This window comes from Lineus longissimus, chromosome 11 (assembly GCF_910592395.1).
Source record: "Lineus longissimus chromosome 11, tnLinLong1.2, whole genome shotgun sequence".
Classification (NCBI taxonomy): Eukaryota; Metazoa; Nemertea; class Pilidiophora; order Heteronemertea; family Lineidae; genus Lineus; species Lineus longissimus.
Genome location: NC_088318.1, coordinates 4,526,000 through 4,547,161, shown reverse-complemented (window position 1 = coordinate 4,547,161; position 21,162 = coordinate 4,526,000). Strand labels below are relative to the sequence as shown.

At 41.4% G+C, this 21,162-nt stretch overlaps 2 protein-coding genes across 4 annotated transcripts in view; both read right to left on the bottom strand.

Moving 5' to 3' along the window:
• Window positions 1-643: 643 nt before the first annotated feature.
• Window positions 644-8,077, bottom strand: LOC135495764 (solute carrier family 22 member 15-like). Its single transcript, XM_064784660.1, has 8 exons — window positions 7,198-8,077; window positions 6,417-6,645; window positions 5,362-5,557; window positions 4,698-4,931; window positions 3,085-3,219; window positions 2,315-2,518; window positions 1,730-1,802; window positions 644-897 (listed from the first exon to the last, which is right to left on the bottom strand). Exons 1-8 carry the CDS (start codon window positions 7,567-7,569, stop codon window positions 697-699), a joined length of 1,644 nt encoding a protein of 547 aa, XP_064640730.1. The 5' UTR covers window positions 7,570-8,077; the 3' UTR covers window positions 644-696.
• Window positions 8,078-8,140: 63 nt separating this feature from the next.
• Window positions 8,141-21,162, bottom strand: part of LOC135495964 (histamine H3 receptor-like) — a 33,865-nt gene continuing 20,843 nt past the window's right edge. For 2 of the 3 annotated variants that reach the window (XM_064785017.1, XM_064785019.1), the window contains exon 2: window positions 8,141-10,317. In XM_064785017.1, the coding sequence (XP_064641087.1) occupies window positions 9,069-10,244 (1,176 nt within the window). In that variant the 5' untranslated portion in view covers window positions 10,245-10,317 and the 3' untranslated portion in view covers window positions 8,141-9,068. Of the gene's footprint in view, window positions 10,318-17,075; window positions 17,141-21,162 lie in introns of those variants that run through there. The other variant, XM_064785018.1, reaches the window with a different exon arrangement.

The following is a 21,162-nucleotide window of genomic DNA, read 5'->3' as shown; positions in this document are numbered from 1 at the left end:
TCAAATAGACAATGCTTTTTAACAAATGTTCGCCAGGCACATGGACACATTCAGAAATGGCTGTGGCTATAGGGAGGCTGGTACATGTACACGTCACATCCTCACCGAAAATCGTGTGTTAATGCATCTTTTCATTGTGTAGGTCAAAAGACGTTTTCTGCTTCAACTCGGAAAGATGTTGCAGAAAATGAAAAATAAGGGAAAAGAAAGTAGCTACGGGTCTGGGTGGGTGACGTCATGATAGGATTTCGTTCGCTGGTCACTTCGATGTCCATTAATAAACTTCCTATTAATTCCGGCCACTATACATAATTTCATCCATTTTTACAAATTGTTTCAAAAAGTATTTAAGTTTTATTTTCAAATCCAAAGGTTAAGGTACAATAAGTGATAAAACTATGTTTAATACACTGTATTTAATTTACCGGCTATTTCTAGACACAATGGCAGGGTCAGTTAACTGAGTTGATCAAATCTGCAGTGTTATGAAAGACAAAGTCAGTAAGTCAATAGTTGGTCACAAGATAACATTTTGAATGTTGGGAAACGCGGCATATACGAAATCGACAAAGACATTCAACAGCCATTTCGCAATCTATTAGACGACGATGGCAGGTCAGGAATAAACACATTGAAGTCGAAGTACAATGAAATGATTTATTTATTCTTTCTTTCTTAGTGTATACTCGAATATTCTCAAAGCTCAGATTTCTTCCTATCTACCATCTGCCTCATCGCGGTCTCCTCTTCATATATGGTCATTCGGCGCTTCCGGGGGTTGTATTCCGGGAGCGGTAAATCGTTTGTCTCCGGCAGGAAAATGAGTTCGAGGATCAAACTTGCAAGGGCGAGACACCCGTGAATAATGTATGGGATGATCCAGTGCGAGACCACACCCTGAAATAAAACAAAATTGAAAACTCACCAAATGTAGGTGGTTCGGATACTGATACATGTACGCTCAATGTCAACAACGGATAGGACACCAGTACATGTATGTATATTTGGTATCTTTTAAGTTTTGAAATGATTGAAGCTAGAGGAGCCATTATAACACCTACCTTGGACAAGCGTGTCACAAGTATACACTGCGAGACAGACTGTACAAATTAGTCCAGTGGTCACATACTTTGTTATTTATGGTGGAAAAGTGCACATTCGGTGTATATCCCATACAGAAACGCGCAATGGTGGTGGTGACACACCCTGCATAGCAAAAGAATAGCTCATTGGATGGACTCCTGGTCTTTGTCGTCATGACTGTATATGGCTGTACGCTTGTACATAGTGGTGCTCGCATGTACACTGTGTGATCAACTTTACCTTCCGTAGATATAGAGTATAAGTGTTCCGTATGTGGACCACGGTAAAACGTCGCAATTGACTCTGCTTGCACGGTACTCAAGCATTTTGGGGAAAAATATCGTCGCATGACAACGTGATCGTGAATAGGCCATCTTGTTTCTCCGGCTTACAGACAACGCACGGAGGCTACGGAGGCAATACTACTGGAAGTTCAGTATGGAATGGGCAATCGTACATTTGCATTATTTTTCAGTGATAACCAGACCAGGCCCATTACTGTGGCACACCAGCGCGCTAATTAATACTACATGTAGTGTGGCGAGTGGTGTATGAGGCCCTTTAACAAGTCGTCTTCAGTAAAGGCCATCTTTAAAGTAATGCACTTTTTATCTCAGGAACATGTCTCTGTGTCGATCATACTCACCAAATAGGCAAACTGGGGCGCTATCATTCCCCCTACTCTGCCACTTACGCTCGAGGCGCCTGACACAAGAGTCCTGTCAGAATAAAGAATAAAACTCAGGTCTGTAGGCTATATAATACAGGTTAGAGAAACCTGTATGAAATTGATGTTGGAAACAACCGGCCGCGGTGCTTCATATCCCTATAGAATATACATGAACACTACATGTAGTTGCGGTCGATTTGCTAGGACATTTTTGCCCGAGGAAACGTTTTTGAAACATACCCAGTTTAGGAAGTCTCTCGTACACATTTTTATTTTAACACTCCGATTACAATCTATAGCATTTTGGTTTCCCCACGAAGTAATTAATCGCAATGCGTTGACGACGAATACGCCGGTAGGACAGGACGACCGGGAGGACAGTGACTACAGTAAAATTACTGCACTCCGCTAAATCTTTACGGGCGTTTTTTCTCTCGCCGAATAATCCTGATTCGAGTGAACGAAATCGCGAAAATAACTTGTTCAGAAATTTTCGTGAATCGAAAAATCAAGGTGGCGCGAAAATGTGTAGGTTTGGTTTTGAGAGATGTCGATGCTAACCTCATGAGCGTCGGGTAGGTCTCAATCATGCATATGCCAACAACGGACCATGTCGACGTCATTGCTGCCTTGCCAAACAGAGCCAATCCTGTGACGATCTTCGGGTGATTGTCCACGTGGCCCGTGGCGTTCAAGATGATGATGAGAAACATACAACCGGTGCCAATACATATAGAGACCAGGAACATCTTCTTTCGACCGAGCCTGGAAAGGAGAGTATGTTTCTAATTTTATGCAAAGTTAGTAACACGCCAATGTGGCAAAGTTGCGTGTTTTTTTTACTATATTACTCTTTTTCCGTGACGTATTCGTGTGAGACGCGTGTTTTAAAATGAACATGTTTATGATACCAGCCCATGCATCCAAACCAGTTAGTACATGTATATCGATTAGCTACAGGCTTAAGAATCTCCGCGCCCACCGAATCTTTAATACATCCCACGATCCATCACTACGTTGGCATATATTTTTTCAAGAAATAAATCGAGCGATCGAGAAAATTAGTCCATCGCTCGAGAGACATTTCCTGAAAAAAAATTTCATGTTGAAAAAAGATCATGTGATGTCCTTTCTCAGCCACCGTACATCACAGAGTCAATTTACGCACCAATTATTTTTTTTCTTTCGACTACAGTGTGATTATCTTTGTGTGTAAAAGGACCTACCAACCTCCTACAGGGGGTGACACTCGCTATTGTTGTTGTTGTTGTTATTGTTCAGATGGACGCTCGTTGCCGAGCAAAAAAATCGAGGAGGGGCTTAGGACGTACCACTCAGTAATTGGTATGGACACCCAATTTACAGGCAGTACAGTGAGCGCTGATATCAATGCATTGAGGAACACACTGCCGGTGTAGGTGCTGATGGCCACTATTATACCATAGTACATCTCGGAGCACGAAAACCTGAAATAAGAAATTGAAACAACAATTTTAACACTAGTTAGAACTTCGCACCAAATCCGTCATTGATGACGTTATTGGCGCCAAAAACAATTTCGTTTCTCAGTCCTAGGTTAAAAAATCACTTTCCCTAAGGCTATCAAAACGACAACATCAGCTAAAGACACTCTTTATCAATTGCATGGATAAAAATACGATATATGGAGAAAAGACCGCACAAGTATCAAACGTGATATTATTTTGAAGAGAACTACACCAGCCGATTCACTCTGCTACCTACTCGACCTTGTCAAAACCGCTAGTGGTGGCGACACGGACAAATTGTTTAATTTGGCAACTTCCCAGTGACCGTTACACCAACTCATGTTAGAAAGATACCAGCTTCCCCCGGCAAGTTACCGAGCATGTAGGGACTTCCCAGTAACCGTTACACCCACTCATGTTAGAAAGATACCAACTTCCCCCGGCAAGTTACCGAGCATGTAGTGACTTCCCAGTAACCGTTACACCCACTCATGTTAGAAAGATACCAACTTCCCCCCTGCAAGTTACCGAGCATTTAGTGACTTTCCAGGAACCGTTACACCCACTCATGTTAGAAAGATACCAACTTCCCCCCTGCAAGTTACCGAGCATTTAGTGACTTTCCAGGAACCGTTACACCCACTCATGTTAGAAAGATACCAACTTCCCCCGGCAAGTCACCGAGCATGTAGTGACTTCCCAGTAACCGTTACACCCACTCATGTTAGAAAGATACCAACTTCCCCCGGCAAGTCACCGAGCATGTAGTGACTTCCCAGGAACCGTTACACCCACTCATGTTAGAAAGATACCAACTTCCCCCGGCAAGTCACCGAGCATGTAGTGACTTCCCAGGAACCGTTACACCCACTCATGTTAGAAAGATACCAACTTCCCCCGGCAAGTCACCGAGCATGTAGTGACTTCCCAGGAACCGTTACACCCACTCATGTTAGAAAGATTTACACCCACTCATGTTAGAAAGATACCAACTTCCCCCGGCAAGTTACCGAGCATTTAGTGACTTCCCAGGAACCGTTAGACCCACTCATGTTAGAAAGATACCAACTTCCCCCGGCAAGTTACCGAGCATGTAGTGACTTCCCAGTAATCGTTACACCCACTCATGTTAGAAAGATACCAACTTCCCCCGGCAAGTTACCGAGCATGTAGGGACTTCCCAGTAACCGTTACACCCACTCATGTTAGAAAGATACCAACTTGCCCCGGCCAGTTACCGAGCATGTAGTGACTTCCCAGTAACCGTGACACCCACTCATGTTAGAAAGATACCAACTTCCCCCCTGCAAGTTACCGAGCATTTAGTGACTTCCCAGGAACCGTTACACCCACTCATGTTAGAAAGATACCAACTTCCCCGGCAAGTCACCGAGCATATGTAGTGACACACTTGCCCAGCGCCGGCGCATTTTGTCAACTTTGTTGTAAGAACTTACGTTATGAACATAACTACAAAGGATCGTATAGCCAATTCTTTGGTCTTGAATAAGTCGAGGTACGTGAGTTTGCTGGCTGCTTCTCTTTCCTCTTCATCGAGGACGCAGATGCTTTTCAGAACGCTCATGTCTGGTGGGTCCCGTCTGTTGAACTTGGCTATCTTTCGTATGATCGCTTCCGCCTCGTCAAAACGACCTTTTTGGATGAGCCACCGGGGACTTTCGGGAACAAAACTGAAGTAAAGGAATAGAGTGACTGTGACCTCCTTATAGACAGGGTTCTGTCTGAGGGTAAGGTGGAAGTTAACATGTTTAAGACAGTTGATTTCCGAATACCAATTAGTTTATCGATCGCAAACATCAGAAGAAGCAGTGGTTATCAGTAGATGTTATTGCTATACGATTGGTAACCATAATCCTGCGAAATATATAATAATCATCACTCATATTCCAATATTTATAATCATTTCAGAAAGCGTTCAGGATTTAACGATTTGCAAATCGGTGATGAGAGTATCGCTTTCTTTGGCTGATGCCGTTTTAATCTGTCCTACAACAATGTACGTGTATGTGCCTTTTTCTCAAGGTCTTTGCCGACATTTCCGAACTACAATGTACAGCGAATGTATGGCGTTTGTATTTGGCTGAATCTTTTTCAACTTACAAAATTATCGCGAGCAGCAAGGGAGCAAAGAGTGACCCAGTAATAAAGCTCAAATGCCTCCAATCCCGAGTCAAATATGCGACCAGGCACATTAGGGCGTGTCCCACGCTGTAGGAACCCAGAAGACCGCAAAATGCTCGCCACTTTGGGCCAACGAATTCCATCGGCATGACAAAAGACAGGGACAGAGCTCCACCTGTAACACAGAGACGAAAATCTATTATTCACGAACCAAGATTTAATTTGGCAATATGGCATCCAATTCTGACTGGCATCCTGTTTTGAGTGCAATAAAATATTGATGAATATTGTCCGTTGAATGGTTCGCTAATGGGTTGTAAGTGTTATCACATAATGCATTATTTATCGACTGTCTTGAAATTCTGGCCACGTTGCTTGAAAGTAACGACGGATTACGAAGGTATGCGGTGTCATCGGGCCCTACACTATTTCCTTTACGCAACTTGACACTGGCAATTCTGTTTTTTATGATTGATAAGCAGGTTTTGCAACATCTACGAACGACAAACTACGGACTACGAATGTGTATCGTGTCACAAAATGTCCTGTGCTAATTTATTTGCATGACACTCGTCAAATATCTTCTATACTAAGTTGTTCAAGAAGTCGTCAATTCAGCATATTAGTGAGGTTTTGCAACCACCAGGTTAGGCCCTACGACGACGTTTATCTATTGTGTGAGTTCACCCGAACAATAGATAAACGTCGTCGTAGGGCATAACCAGGTGGTTGCGAAACCTCACTATTAACAGACTTCTGATTTCACGGTTTGTAGATCTCCATTGCGGTTGCGAAACCTGTCCAATAGCACGAGAAACTCAAAAATTGCATTTGATAAAATAATTTAACATTACTTCGTAGTTCGCCGTTCGTGACCCTGATCGGGATTAAAATCGGAAAGCGTGATAATTCAGTCAGATTTAGAATTTTTCCGTGCTAGCTAATGATGGGCACAGCTACTGTAGTGTTGAAGTGACTGATGTGCAGCGGACAGCTCTGTGATGCATTGGTCCGTTAAGCATTTTTATTCTTACCAGCAAAAAGTCCAACGAAAAATCGCATGACAGCATAAACTACCCAGCTGCTTGAGCATCCAACCAGCGTCTGAGCTAGAATCATCATACAGCACACGGTGACTATGACCTTCTTCCTTCCGTACAGATCAGCGATCTGGGCAGAAACCCCTGCTCCAATGATCAGGCCGACGAACTGAATACTGATGGTCAACTTAGGGATGAAGTTATAGTCGCAGACGAGGTCCCACTAAAAAGAATGCAAAGAATAATGAGATAACAAGAAGATTGGCTAGCTCAGACTGGCTCATATCCAAAATTATTTCCGAACAGACTATCATCATGGTACATGTAACATTTAGCTAAGGATGGAGCACTGGAGCCGAAGTTATTAGAGAACTGCCAAGGACACGCAGGAAGTGGCGACCTATACGCTTCACTTGGAGTACACGGGGTTTAAGTCAAGTAACTTATCATTATGGTAGCATTGAGCCATGGATGGAGCACTCTCAATGGTTATATTTGACTACATGATAATCTCGGTTGGCCTATCCCTGCACGTTAGCCTATGGCGTCTCCTCGAATGACAGACAATCTGTTCGAATGCCGTCTTTGGATTGTATTTTCGCCTTCACGTTTAAAGACCGTGTGCTGGTTTTGGAACAAGTTCCCCCGGAGCAAAGTGACAAGGAATTATAATTCCACGAATGGTTGTAGAATCGCGAGCTTCCGTCAAAGGCTTCAGTATATACGGTAAAACGACCATTTTGAAAACGTGTTGACATCAAATTGCGTCACCTACCTCAGTAATGATAGACGTGTACTCATCGCTGTATTCATACTCGATGCACTTTGACCCATTCACCTCACATGCTATGTCGCCACCTATCGTGAAGTTATTGTCATACGTCACATTATCCTGATACAGGCGACACCTAGTGCCAGGATTGGCATTAGCGAATATGAAATACAACATACTCATTCCGGCCGGCATGTCGACCAAGGTCAAAATGGCGAAGATCCATCTTTGGTACGGGCCGAACTGACCAACCGCCTCCAAGACCTTGTTCTCGAAAGTTGGCCTTTCGATGCTGATCGATTCACGGTACGTCCTTGGCATATCGCTCGATCCCGCGACGTCCTCAGCCTCTGAATCTGAATCTAACTGTCCCATAATTTCAGTTTGATGCCGGTGAAATAATAAACAATCACACTAATTTAGAATTAAGAGCAATAATAACCATCCTATTTTATTACAAAGATCAATTATAAACTAGTCGACCTCAATTCATTATTTAGGTCGGTAAGTGGCTGATTGGTTATCAATGTGACCGTCAAATTGTATTGTGCCTGGACAAGCCATTACACTATCTTAAACACAACATAATCCTTTGCTGATATGGTGCTTCTTCACGAGGTGGTTTTCAAACAACTCCTTAACTCATTTTGAACGGCTTCGGAAAACGCCCACGTTTGGGATTGTCTTAACTGTGGGAAAAATAGACCAGGGATTCGATCCTCCAACACAAGACATGAAAGAGTATACTTGTGTACGGAAGAGAAATAATTCTTCGAAGCCTGTGCAATATACTTTTAAACTCGGACGCTATCAGCTGTAAATTGGAATGATTAAAACTATAAAAGTAAATTTGATGACGATTTGATTTCTCGCAGATCTGGAGCACACCAAGTCGCTTTGACCTGAGGTCAACGCAATCAACGATGACTGGCGGATACATAATATGCAGCTAGGTTTGATACATAGGTATATCGGTCGAAATGAGGCCACCCACGGCTGGCCGCTTGCCCTTGTTTTGTCCATGCTCGTCTGGGGATGATATACTGTTACTGTTGATGTTGCACTCCGTCAGAAAGAAAGAACACGTATGTGCATTTACAAATAATAAAAATCTTTTTTTTTGGTAAATTAACAACAATTTGTTGTGGCAAGCTTTCGACACTCTTACGGAGTCTTCTTCAGGTCTGCCAGAGAAAGGTTAATTTCAAAGCATTAAGTATAAACAGAATCCTTTGATAAAATTCAAATTGAAAGATTCTTGTATTCACAAGCAAAATAGTGCAGCGATTGAGTACTGGAGATGTGAAAATCGTCCGAAAACAACATACATGATGTAGGCTGATACGTTTTACAAAGAACGTGCCTACTTTCTTATTGAAGTCAATCATCTTGATTGATCATTCAGCCAACACAAATATGCATCCCTTACAACACATTTTTCAGCAAGAGAAAAAACCCTGGAGATCCTCAGAATCTTTCAGAATTTTAGAAACCATTAGGATTTTTTTTCTTTTTACCGAAAAACCTCTAATAAGAGGTGCATATTTGTGTTGGCCAAAAACCCTCAGCTCAATTCTAAGAGTGAACTGACGCAATTGTAAGAACTTGAAAACAATACATGCCATGATTCTGAGGAATGGTGCGCTGCGAAAGAATAACACATTGTATCGTATCACACTTATATCGACCCTGTCTCCCTCCTAATTTTTCTCTTTCAAAACACAGACATCAGCTTCGGTTTAGATCGTTAGAAATATATACATACATAAATAATTGACAGTCCAGCCTGGCGAACGGTACACGTATACATTTGTAATAACATGCAGTCAATATCGAGAGATTTGATTGCTCTGATCTATCCGTCAAAAACCTGTTTAACTATACGTTATTCTCGACAGGCGTGATGGTTCATCAGTCATGCTGGTCGAATGCACAGGCTCAATACGGCGCAGTTTATTGAAAGTTTTACACAACAATTTATAGAAGGCCATCCGGAATTGTTTATGTGTGAAAGGGTAAAGCAATGGATTCATTGTCGAGTTAATCCACAATAACCAGAAGGAAATCTCAAATATCACAGGGTGGATACAGTCTTTACAAAGGGACGAAACAAGGGAGAGGATTTCAAAAGGTCCCCAACATATCCCGAAGACAACGATGATTATTGCTATAGCTTTCGCAGTCTTTTTATCCTTGTGCAATCTTCGATTGCTGTCTTTATCAGAGGCGCCATTTTGTAATAAAACAGAGTTCGCATCACGGCCGTTAGAGAGCGCCGCGTTGGCCCGTATCTGCATATTCATGAGTTCTTTTTGCCGCGTCCTTTTACGGATATTTTCGTAGATTAAAAGATTTATTACCGTGGTTGTGATGAACGGAATGATGAATTCAATTGCTGAGCCGAATAGAAGATAGGGAAGGTGCGACCGGAATTCGACAAAACATTCTCCTGGATGTGCCTCACGTGATCCCGACCAGTGCTCCCAGAAAACTATGGCAGGGCCATAAACAAGTATCCCAATGATCCATGGAAGTAACATGAATAGCGTCACTAGGTTGTTTGTCTGTTTGGCCCTGTAGGAAAGGGCAAATCGGACACTTAGGTATCTGTCTACTGAGATCATAAGAACTGACCAACTTGAGGCCAAAGGTGTTACGTAGTCACTTACTAGCCAAAATATGCAGAATCCACGCCCGAAAGGCCAGTTTCCCGTCAAAAGATAAGGCACATACGGTGGGATGCAGAACAGCCCTACAACAAAATCCGTAATGGCTAGGTTTAAAATTAGGAAATTACTAAACTGGCGAAGATTTCTGTCAAGAGCGAAGGCAACTATTACTAAGCTGTTCCCGGCGACAGTCACGATGACCATTATTGCGCAGAGTATCAGAATCAGGATGCTCTGCGCCATTGGGAAAATGAAAACAGACTCCTGGCTCCGTCTAGTGTCGTTCGTGTTGTTCAGAAGTATGATACCATGTGACCGCGTGGCCGAGTCTTCCATGGTCGTGAGGGCGCTGATTGATTGGGTGAACTTTGTAAACATCATGGCTGCTCCTTCGTGTGGCCGTAGAGTAGATGCCTCGTTATTCTAAAGATCGAGGCATGGTTTGAGTCTTCATCTGCAAGTACAAAAAGGGAATCTGTTTAGTAGTCGAACATAGCAATTGGACACTGCTCTGATAGTTAACAGCTGGGGTGTTTCATTCGGAAACAAAATAACCTGGAATGGAGATCCTGAGGGTCACTGGCGAAGGAGAAACGTGCACCTTAATTTCTTGGATTTTTGTTGCGCAATTTTTGTTGCAGGAGTCCTGTCTGGCATGATTTGGTCAGCTCCGAGTCGTGACCAACTTGGTTCAAAATCTTGACCCAGAAGCTACAGGTAGCTCCAATAGTGTTGTAAAGGTCAGCAAGAGGTCACCCCACCCCACCAACTATTACCAATAATCGTATGAAAAGCATCACAAAATGGCTCGTTAGGCCGCCGGGCTACGTGCAATAATTGATTGATGAGTCTATCGGCTGAATGCATATCATAACATTTTCATTAATTCCGCGACTGGAAGAATACGACACGGAGGGAGCTGAGACAATTTCGGGTGAGACCAAACGAATTACTGGCGTGAGTAATGGAAATAATCTGTATCTTATGATAGGTTGGGTCGATTACATTGGGACGAGCAGTACATGTGGATTACTTCCCGTATCAAAAACCTATTACATGTACTAATCGATGGGTTTTTGCCCGTGTCATGTACATTTGTATAATTATCCCGTGTTTGTATGATTATTTCCCGTAGCGATGGAGTTCAACCCAAGTCAGTACATAATGTGTCGTCAAGGTATGGTGGGACATTCCATCTTCGATATTGGCAGCATCAGCGATGACAATGGCGAAAATACCATGATAGAAATATGATACGAATATTACAGGCAACGCCAAGTATTGGCCGCGCCGAGGGGGAGGTAGTTTGTGAATACCGGAAAAAAAACACCGATTTGGAGAGGAAGCGTTGACATTCACCGAGAAAAGCCCTTGATCCGAACGACATTTTCTGAAATCAACCGCAATTGCGCCCTGTATTTTTTGAAAACGACAATTCCTTTCGAAATCCCGGCTCATGCTCTTGAGGTATTACGTCGACCGAACGAAACCCACGATTAATTTTCACCGTTACGTGTTCCTCAATGTATGAATAGTGTATCCATGATTAATACATTTAATATCAACTTATTGACGTGATTCTAAGCAAAATCCGGAACTGTCAATCTTTCCATGGCGCTGGCTTATTCTCTGATATGCAAAGCTTACTGCCGATGGTGTCTTCCTCCTAGAATGGCGGCAGTTTTTAATTACTACGGATGTTGGTCCACCGCTGTAACGCACGCAAACATGTCCCTTTCAGAAACTGTGGTAAATATTGCCAATATTGACGTGATTGATAAGGAAAGAGAACCCAATAATGTACTTTTAAAATCCATTAGACGCCGACAGCTCTGAGTGATTCACACTTCATGCGAACGTTTATTGGCATAACTGTGCCATCTAAAATAAATAAAATGAAACATCTGAAAAAATGCAATAGATTACATTACATGGGCGTTTTAACGTCCCCTGCAGCAACGTTAGTTTATTGCATCCAACGTTCTACTTAAATGGTTATCCTCCTTACAAACCTTTTTTAAATCACCATTTCTGAACGTACGTGGAGACTGCTACCAAGTACATGGAGATGTAAGTCGACTTCTACCTATAGGAATACATTGTAGATCTATGACGCCCGGGTGTTAGTTTATCACCGGGCCCTGATCCAATCCTGGACTAGTTTTATCTTGTGCTAAGGACTGTCGTTGTGAATACAGGTGCGGGTCCAAGGAAGGGGTGGGGGGGGGGGGGGGGGGGCGCACCGACTAGTTATTTACTACCACGCCCTGCTTGAACTACTGTGCGACTGGCTATAGGTTTGCATCTTCGTGCTCTAATGATACTTTCCCGCGTTCGAAAGGCTCCGCCCCGGCTCGCTCAGGTAGATATCGCAGTATCATTTCGGAAAAACGAAAGTTGCAGAATGTCTCAAGTTTTTGGCACTTTCCATTATATAAATTAAGTTTCAAACTCAAGAAATAGCACGCTTTGTTTCTGTCAGTACAAAAAATAACTAAAACCCGTGTTAGAAAACAATCATTTGTTTCAGGCAAACGAAACCTGTAAGTTGTTGTCAGATGCGAGGAAAACGCATCTAAAGGCACTTAAATCTCAAAAACTTTTCTGGGGGAGGGCCCCCAGACCCCACGGTCAAAACGTGTCGAAGGCGAGAGTAGGGGGGATGCGCCCCCCCCCCCCCCCCCCTATCTAGCGCGGCTGGGTCCGCCCCTGGAATACTTGCTATAATGTCATGAATAGCGGCGTCATTTCTAATGAAAATGCATTATAGAACGATACTTGGCTAACATGCATCATGGCTAGTCATGAGCATCCTCGCAGTTGCAATCGGGAAGCGGCGCTTACTTCCTTTTTAAAGTAATGTAATGCCCGCAGCTTATGATTTTGTGGAATATTGCTAAACAAGGAGATTATGGAAGGCTTGGCGAATTGGCTTTAAAAACCGACTTGTGTGATACCACGAAAGTTCATAGGCGGCTATCAAATTAATTTCATACGACGCTATAAAAGAACATGCGCAACATCCACCAAATAACTCCGCGCTCTATTGATTAAGATATCTACCACGCCCGCTGATCGATGTGTACAAAAATTGGGCCTTATTCTATCTTGTGCTATAAAATAGAGCTTGACAACTAATGACTACGTTAAATGAAAATGCAATTAGCGATATCAAAATTAATGGTTATTCTCTTCATTACAATCGAGCGGTGTTGCTTTCTTCCTAATAATCCAACGTCCGCGGCTTATGATTTAATAGAATATGGCTTAACAAGACGATTACGGAGCGCTTGGCAAATTTTTCTGGTACTACTAGCTTTAAACAGTGGCTTTGTATAAAAATCGCGTTGTACGATACCGCGAAAGTGCATATGCGGCTATCACAGGGACGTTAACATGAGGCTACTGAAAAACATATATAGAGAAATCACCAAATACATGTTCATGTAGATATGATATATTGAGTTAGTGACATATTATTTTACTCTCTATTTAAACTTCTTCAAGTCTAAAGTGAATACGATAAATGTAGGCATAGCAAATAGGCAGTGTGCACCAATGCATTTCCATTGTATTATAGCCTTGTACTTTTGCCGATATATAATTCGCTATAAACTTAAAAACCAAAATCACCTTACAGCCATACCTCTCCTGCAATCTTCGGACGTTGAATCCATCATATGCAATTATCATTATGAACGCCCCATTAAGGTAAACAGAGAGTGGATGCGAGAAAAGATTGGATATTGATTCTTATTTCTAGGTGCGAGCTTACCTATCCATTCATTTATCGGCCAGGCCCATCGATCAAATTTTAATTAATGTTTATAAAGCATTATTCCCGTAGGATATCACATTAACCATTGGCATGGGCCCGATCGCAGTTATGAGTTATGAGGCGGTTCTACTGTAACTACCTGAATTGACCTCCATTAAATCTGAATGTATAGATTTAGATTTCGCAATCACTACAATTTGACAACATCAACCAAAAATATCAATATTCGGCCTTGAACTGGAAATAATGGCAGCAAGCGTCGGAGACAGCGTACAGACATGCTGTACATCGTGAAAACGAAGACTTTGATACTTAATTTTACATGATTTTTTTTCCGATAATTTTGTCAGAACCAGATTTTGTGGGCTAGCTGTACTGAAAGTTTAATCAAATTTCAATGATTCAGGTTATATTCTTGAGTCAATCTTTCCAATGATGCCCAAACTTTGTCGAAAAAAGACTAACGGTGTACTTACCTAATAAGAATATGAATATTTACAGCGTAGCCTCTCTATTAAATAAGGACATCCTTTGGACTGACAAGAAGGGTGTCTTGATAAGAGAGGTTGAATTAAATGGAAACAGCCAATTGGAACCAGAACTAGTGTCCTCTATAGAGAGGCTTTACTAAATGGACATGTGTCCGCTAAGGGAGGTTCCACTCTCCTACCAAGTACAGGAAATGGGCGATAATTCAAATCCGATCTATAACACTGAGGACTTCTCTAAACGTGCCACTTCTATGAACCCAATTACTGTATTCATTTCCTGATGGGGTTCAAATCAATGTAAAAACCAAAAGAAAATAGCCAAAAGTTAAACACTTTTAAGGTCGTTAAGTCTTTTTAGCAGATCTTTTAGGAACATTTTAGTCATAATCTATCTATTCACTAACCATTCTTGTTCCTTCTCGTTATTCTGAAACACTAGACGCTGAAGCACTGCTTAAAAACAAATCCGAAGAAAGAACCTTTAAACAGCAACCCTTTCAAAATGTTATAAGTTAATCCATTAGCTATCGTGAACACAAAAGATAAAATTTAACATCTGAGTGAGTCTCAATTTTCTCAAAAGGACGGAAGGTATTGTCTTCAGTATTTCTTTCTTTTATTATACGCCTTTGTTAGAGTTTCCATTTTGAAACAACACATTGCTACCAAATACGGTGCTTTCAGATGTTAAGTGCGGAGCTGCAGTTTTATCAGACGACTCATCGTTCCGCTTTGTTAAGGGGAAATGACTCAGGATGTTCCATTTCTTTCAGGCGAGATCTGAATTTCCCATGCCAGTGTCCCTCGATCAATCTTCAAGGTTTCCAGGAATGATAGATGTTTTTCCCATCCACGGATAGTATGACGACATTTCACCAATTCGATTGTGCAATTGTGGACACCCAATAACCAACCCCCCTGCGACATTTTCGATTTATTTCTGTTTCGAACATTTGTCCGATTCACAAGTCAGATAGATTACCTACCGCCGCTGCCCTGAGACAACACTCCTCTCCAGGGGGCATTTGGTTATTACCTGCTGGCCGAAAATATCATCAAAAGGCCGCCTACTACAATGTATGGCCTAAGATACATCTTACTCTGACCTTTTGACGTCGTTTGACTGAGAACGTAAAAAGAGTAGACATTAATGAAATTGCGTCCATGGCACGGCGAAGCCACAGCAATCCAAGCTAGTTGGCCAAGCAAATGGCCGAAAGAGGATGTTAATGCGCCGGTTTACAAGAAGTTGGTGGTTGCCCAAACCTGTTGCACAGATTGAGCTTGGCAATATTTTTCGTCCATGACATAACGCTAACGGTGTTTGAATTGACACCAATAATCCTCTTCTCCTCCCCGAATCGAACACCCGAATCTTTGAAACTTAATATTATACTTTGATGGGCCTTGATAACTGATAGCTAAGTCGTTGAATATATTTGTTTTCAGTCTGAAGTAATATCCAGACAAGGTCCCCTCCCGTATCTACTCTCGATCCTCAGCAGAACATGGTGCGGTGGCAAAATAGCATGTATTCCTTCATATATCATGTCGAAATAAGTCTCAAGGTGCACTTGGTTTATATTGCGACAATACAATGTACATTTTATTTATAACTTCGTGCCCAAAAATGCCGCCGTAGTGGTCTATCAAATATGCCTTTCGCCTCACCATGTAACATTTCACTGCATTGTACTGCATTGTACTGCACTGTGTAATGCATTGGCTCATGGTTGGAGCCTATATAGTGAAACACAAAAACATACTTCGACGGCGTTTTTTGGCGCAATGAAAGGTATCGGAGGTATTTACTGTAGATAAGAACTCAACACGTGCTTTTGAGACAAGACCACTAATGAATATTCATAGGTTGGAGGGTCGAGGCCTATCAATTAGACGAGTGCATGTTTTTAACTCTCAAGTACATATTTGGAGAGGTATTGAAAAAATATTTGTTGTGGCAAGTCTACAGATATAAAGAAATTATTTGATGAAAAAATTAATTTCGAATTTTGCTAATTGGGTAATAGGGGGCGTGTTTTGAGTTTTTTCTGCCAGTTGGCTGAAAAGAGTGGAAATATCAAAGTCTGTCTAATTTGTCGATTATCAAAAAATTTCCGTGGTCAATCACCATTTTATTTTTCACCATTTACTTGCCCGACTGTCCGGAATAACATAATCTAAATTTCAGATTCACAAAACCACGCGTTCTTTGATGCGTCGCGGTCAAACATTGACAATTTAACTGCTAAAAGGCTTAAAAAATCAATTGTGGTCTTGTCTCTTTTTGAAATTCGGGATGAGATGTGACCGTTACCAGAGATCACAGACTCTCACAAATTATGTCGGAACCATGCTCGATATATAACCGTCAGTGGGCGCGTGATATCAGAACGTTGATTAGAATTGAGATATTTCATCATCAATTTGCCATTACGATGTGAAACTCCAGATTGAATATCATTCGTCATGTTATACGATTCAGTAATTTTGAGATCCAATGATTCTATCTTCGCAATGTTAAGACCTGGATTATGATGTTACGCCCGAAGCTACATTGTAACTGTCTCATTTCTAATTGTTAACATTTTTCATCAAACCAAAATTTAATAAACTATTTTTGGATGCTTTTTGACAACCGTAAAATTGATACCTGTAATGTAACATTTTTGTTTGAACATCAATGCACACCATGACATTTCGCAATACACTTTTTTTCCAGCCTTTTAAACACCACTCAACATCAATGGTGTTTGAGATTAATTTGCAGCGAAGTGAACGACCCTTGGAAGTTTTTCGCAGTCTCAAAAACCACTTAAAAACATCGATAACATTGCACACTACCGGTGTGAAAGAAATGCAATCGCCCGGAATCTAAGTCCGATCCTTTTGTTAAAGTAAATAGAGTCGCCGAGTTCCTTTGTTGAAGATTATGTTGCTTACCCTAACCAAACCATTAACCACATTCGTTGACAATACACTTCTTTTGTATGGGGTCCTGCATTCCTGAACGTCCATTCCTTTTATACCGGTACCTGATGCCCCTTTCGTTTGAACAACGATGCACACAACGAAATTTCACACCACCAGTACCTGAGATATAACCTTTTCGTTTGAACATAGAGGCATACGATGACATTGCACACTCTACCGGTACCTGTGATATAATTCTTTCGTTTGAACATCGATGCACACGATGACATTGTACACCATCGGCACATGTAATATAAACCTTTCGTTTGATCGTCGATGCACAACATAACATTGCACACTACCGGTCCTTTCGTTTGAACGTCGAGGCACACGATGACATTACACAAACCAGTACTCGTGATATAACCCTTCCATTCAACGTCGATGCACACGATGACATTGCACACTACCGGTACCTGATGAACCTTTCGTTTTAACATCGATGCACACGATAACATCGCACACTCTACCGGTACATGTGATATAACACTTGCACACGATAACATTGCACACTCTACCGGTACATGTGATATAACACTTGCACACGATAACATTGCACACTACCGGTACATGTGATATAACATTTGCACACGATGACATTGCACACTACCGGTACTTGTGGTTTAACCCTTTCGTTTGAACATCGATGCTTGCGATAACATCGCACAGCACTATTACATGTATAAACATGTGATATAACACTTTTGTTTGAACATACGATGACATTGCACACCACCGGTACCAGTGATATAACACTTTTGTTTGAACTTCGATGCACACGATGACTGGAATCTAGATTCTTCTATATCGGGTTTGTTCCATCATAGAATTATTGAGGTCGAGATAAGCGACATATCGAGGATCATCATACGCGTATACGGTAAAACTGTAGAAAGAGGACGAATTTTGTGTATTTCTATCCGTATGCGTTATAAGGATCCGAGATAAGTCCCAGTCTCCCGCATGATCGAAACCTGACTGATGACATTCTAAGATATGGATACTAACGTGAGAAGAAGCAGATTATGGCCATTCAGAATGGAGAAATGACGGAATGCAAACTGGAGACTTCACGAATGAAAGCCGAACGCAGCAGGCCGCTATCTGAGATTCAGTCATATCAGTGCGATTTTTCTTTGTGGACAATCGGAGCTTTCCCCATAGAATACTAGGCGCTTTGTAGTTGTTATTTGTCATGATATTTGACATGTATGACAAATGGGTCGGATACAAATTTTGCTTTCTATCCGCTGCTATATCTGCAGCCTATGTTGCTCTTGGTATTCTTGGCCAATGATGGTGGTTCAAATGTTCAAATTACACGGCGGAAAGTAGTTGCCTAATGTACCCTACTTAGTCAGATGACAGGGTTTTTTTCTAGTTCTTTGCAAAACGGAATACGAAATAGTGGCTGACGTTATCGAGTCAATGAAATTGCCGAAACTATTACCAAAAGCTGCACGGAAACGAGTTCTTGCAAAAATCATAATTGCTTCGAAAGTGATGTATATTGCTCCTGTATCTTGGTCGTTCCGGTGAATACTTTTTATGGGCAAGATTGCGGCCGGTTTTGTTTAGCGTTGAGCTTCAATTTCAGATATCCCACTCCTCATGATGGAGAGGGTCTGGAAACGGAGATTGGAGGTTTGTTGATCTCGGAAAAAAACACGGGAAATCACATGAGTACGTTTCAGGTTTTGGTCCAGCGTTTATTTAACGCAGCTGACGACCCAGGGCTATCATAACAACGCGTAGGATATCAATAATCATCACTGCAAGTCGCAGCAACCTTGAATACAAAATTGGAATAATAATTGAAAAATTGATTTCGCATCAACTTGTGACAGTAATTAGTTTCTCCAACAGTGTTGATCTCGGTCAGCCGAACCAATCGAGCGTAGTTATTGAATCTAAAAAAGAATTAAATGGATTGCTTTTTATCAGATCGGTTTCCCATTACTCGTTCTGTTTTTTTCGCCGCGTGGGAAGCTTTGAGAAGGTCAGTCGCTTTCGTGTGGGCATTGGCATATAATTTATCATTAGCTGCAAAATCTTAAATCGAGTCCATTATTTTCTTGTCTTGGCACGCGGTACTGGGAGAACAGCCAAGCATTTGAGTTAAAATCTGGGAGGTGACAGGGTGATACAAGTATATTATTCATGTATTGGGATTGACCCTCATTTTGTTAATCAAATTTTAACTGACCCATCCATGAAAATGCACATGACTCTGTGGTACGGAAGGACCACCGTTGGTAATGTACAATGTAATTGTGGGAGAATGGGTTAATAAACTTTTAGAATTGTGTGCTGCCTGCAGGATTCAGATGGCAGCACAAACTGGTCTTCCTTATTTCAACTATAAATACCTTTTAATACTAAACTACATTTTTTTATTATCTTATAATTCTATGGTAAACTGGTAGTTGACCAAGGACATTTTTCGATAATCGACAAATTGGACAGACGCTGATATTTCCACTCTTTTCAGCCAGCTGGCAGAAAAATCTCAAAACACTATTGCCAAATTAGCAAAAATCAAATTCTTTTTTTCATCAAATCATTTCTTTTTATCTGTAGACTTGCCACACCAAATATCTCTTCAATACCTCTCCAAATATGCACTTGACAGTAAAAAAACATACTCGCGTCTAATTAAAAGGTCTGGATCTTCCAACCTATGAATATTCAATGGTGGTCTTGTCTCAACTTAATGGTTGACAATATAGGTACCACCATTTTGTCACAAGGCACTGGTGGAATCGAATCTGCATTCATGTAACATTATCGATACGAATACGTTAACGTTGTCACATAAGTTTGTGTTTTCTCAAGTCATTAGAGAGTTTCAGTAGGGATGGATTTCACGCTCGTATGACGCATCCATATCAGTTTTACGTATGACCGCTACACAAATTACGTTACATTATACGTAAAATCGATAGGGATAAATCATACAGGAGATATGTTTTTCTTTGCTGAAACACGCTTTTTTTCTGTACGTTTAAACGTATGCAGATGGGTACATGTACATGGATGTACTCGGATGTAACAGTGATTTGATATTTTCCAATGCAAAAAAGGACCAGATCAAAACATTTCAAGTTATGATTGCAATCCCAACTATACGTAAAGCAATATACAGATGTTGGATATTTTCAGCCCGCGCACGAACGAATCGAGTTCTGTTCCATTAACTCTACAATGTATTTATCCGTCTCACAGGCTTGGCGTGATGTGGGCGATTATGGTAAACCACCAAATCGTCGCGCCTGGTTTTTTCGCTATTCGCAAAACTTTTAGAAAAAAGAACATTTTTGCAATTGATTTTTTTGGGCGGATTCGCGAAATCTCTTTCCGTTTTTCGTTTGAAAAATATTTTTGCGATTTTGTATCCGAAAATCGACTAGCACAGCCTCATTGTTAGGTCTTTTACTTAATAATGACATGCAATTGACATGTTAACGGGTTCCGATATTACGTCATCAACGATTTATCGCAGAAGAAATTGCTTTGACCTTTTAAGCAGACGATTTGCTTTTAAAATTACATTGTCAAAGCATGTAATTCATTGTTGATTCCTCCTATAAAACCCTCAACTGCTTTTGAAATATCGACTTCATCAAATCAGTTGAGGGTTTTATATGAAGAACCTGCATTCAATCGGATCATGATTGTGTCTTTCGCACTGGGCTTCCCCTCAACAAAACGGAGTCGACTTGGACGTGCGTGTACACGTTTTTGTATGTAAAGGGAGCAGATCTTGCCAACTGTTACAGTACTGTTCCCTCTTCCTCCTCAGTGTGCCAACTGGTCATGATGTTAAAGAAGTACGGCTGAAGGGGTTATTGTCGTCCTGGGTACGAATAAAGTGTACCCAGGTTCAATGTCGTACAGTGAAATTGTACCCTGGGTCCACTTTCTATTCACAAACTGTAACCAGCTTCCGATTTGGAGACCTGGGCACGAGTTTGTTCTCAGTGAAGTCACGTGACGTGCATACAAGATCAAGATGGCCGCGCAACAAGTTAAAGAGAATTTGTTGAAAGAATTTCTG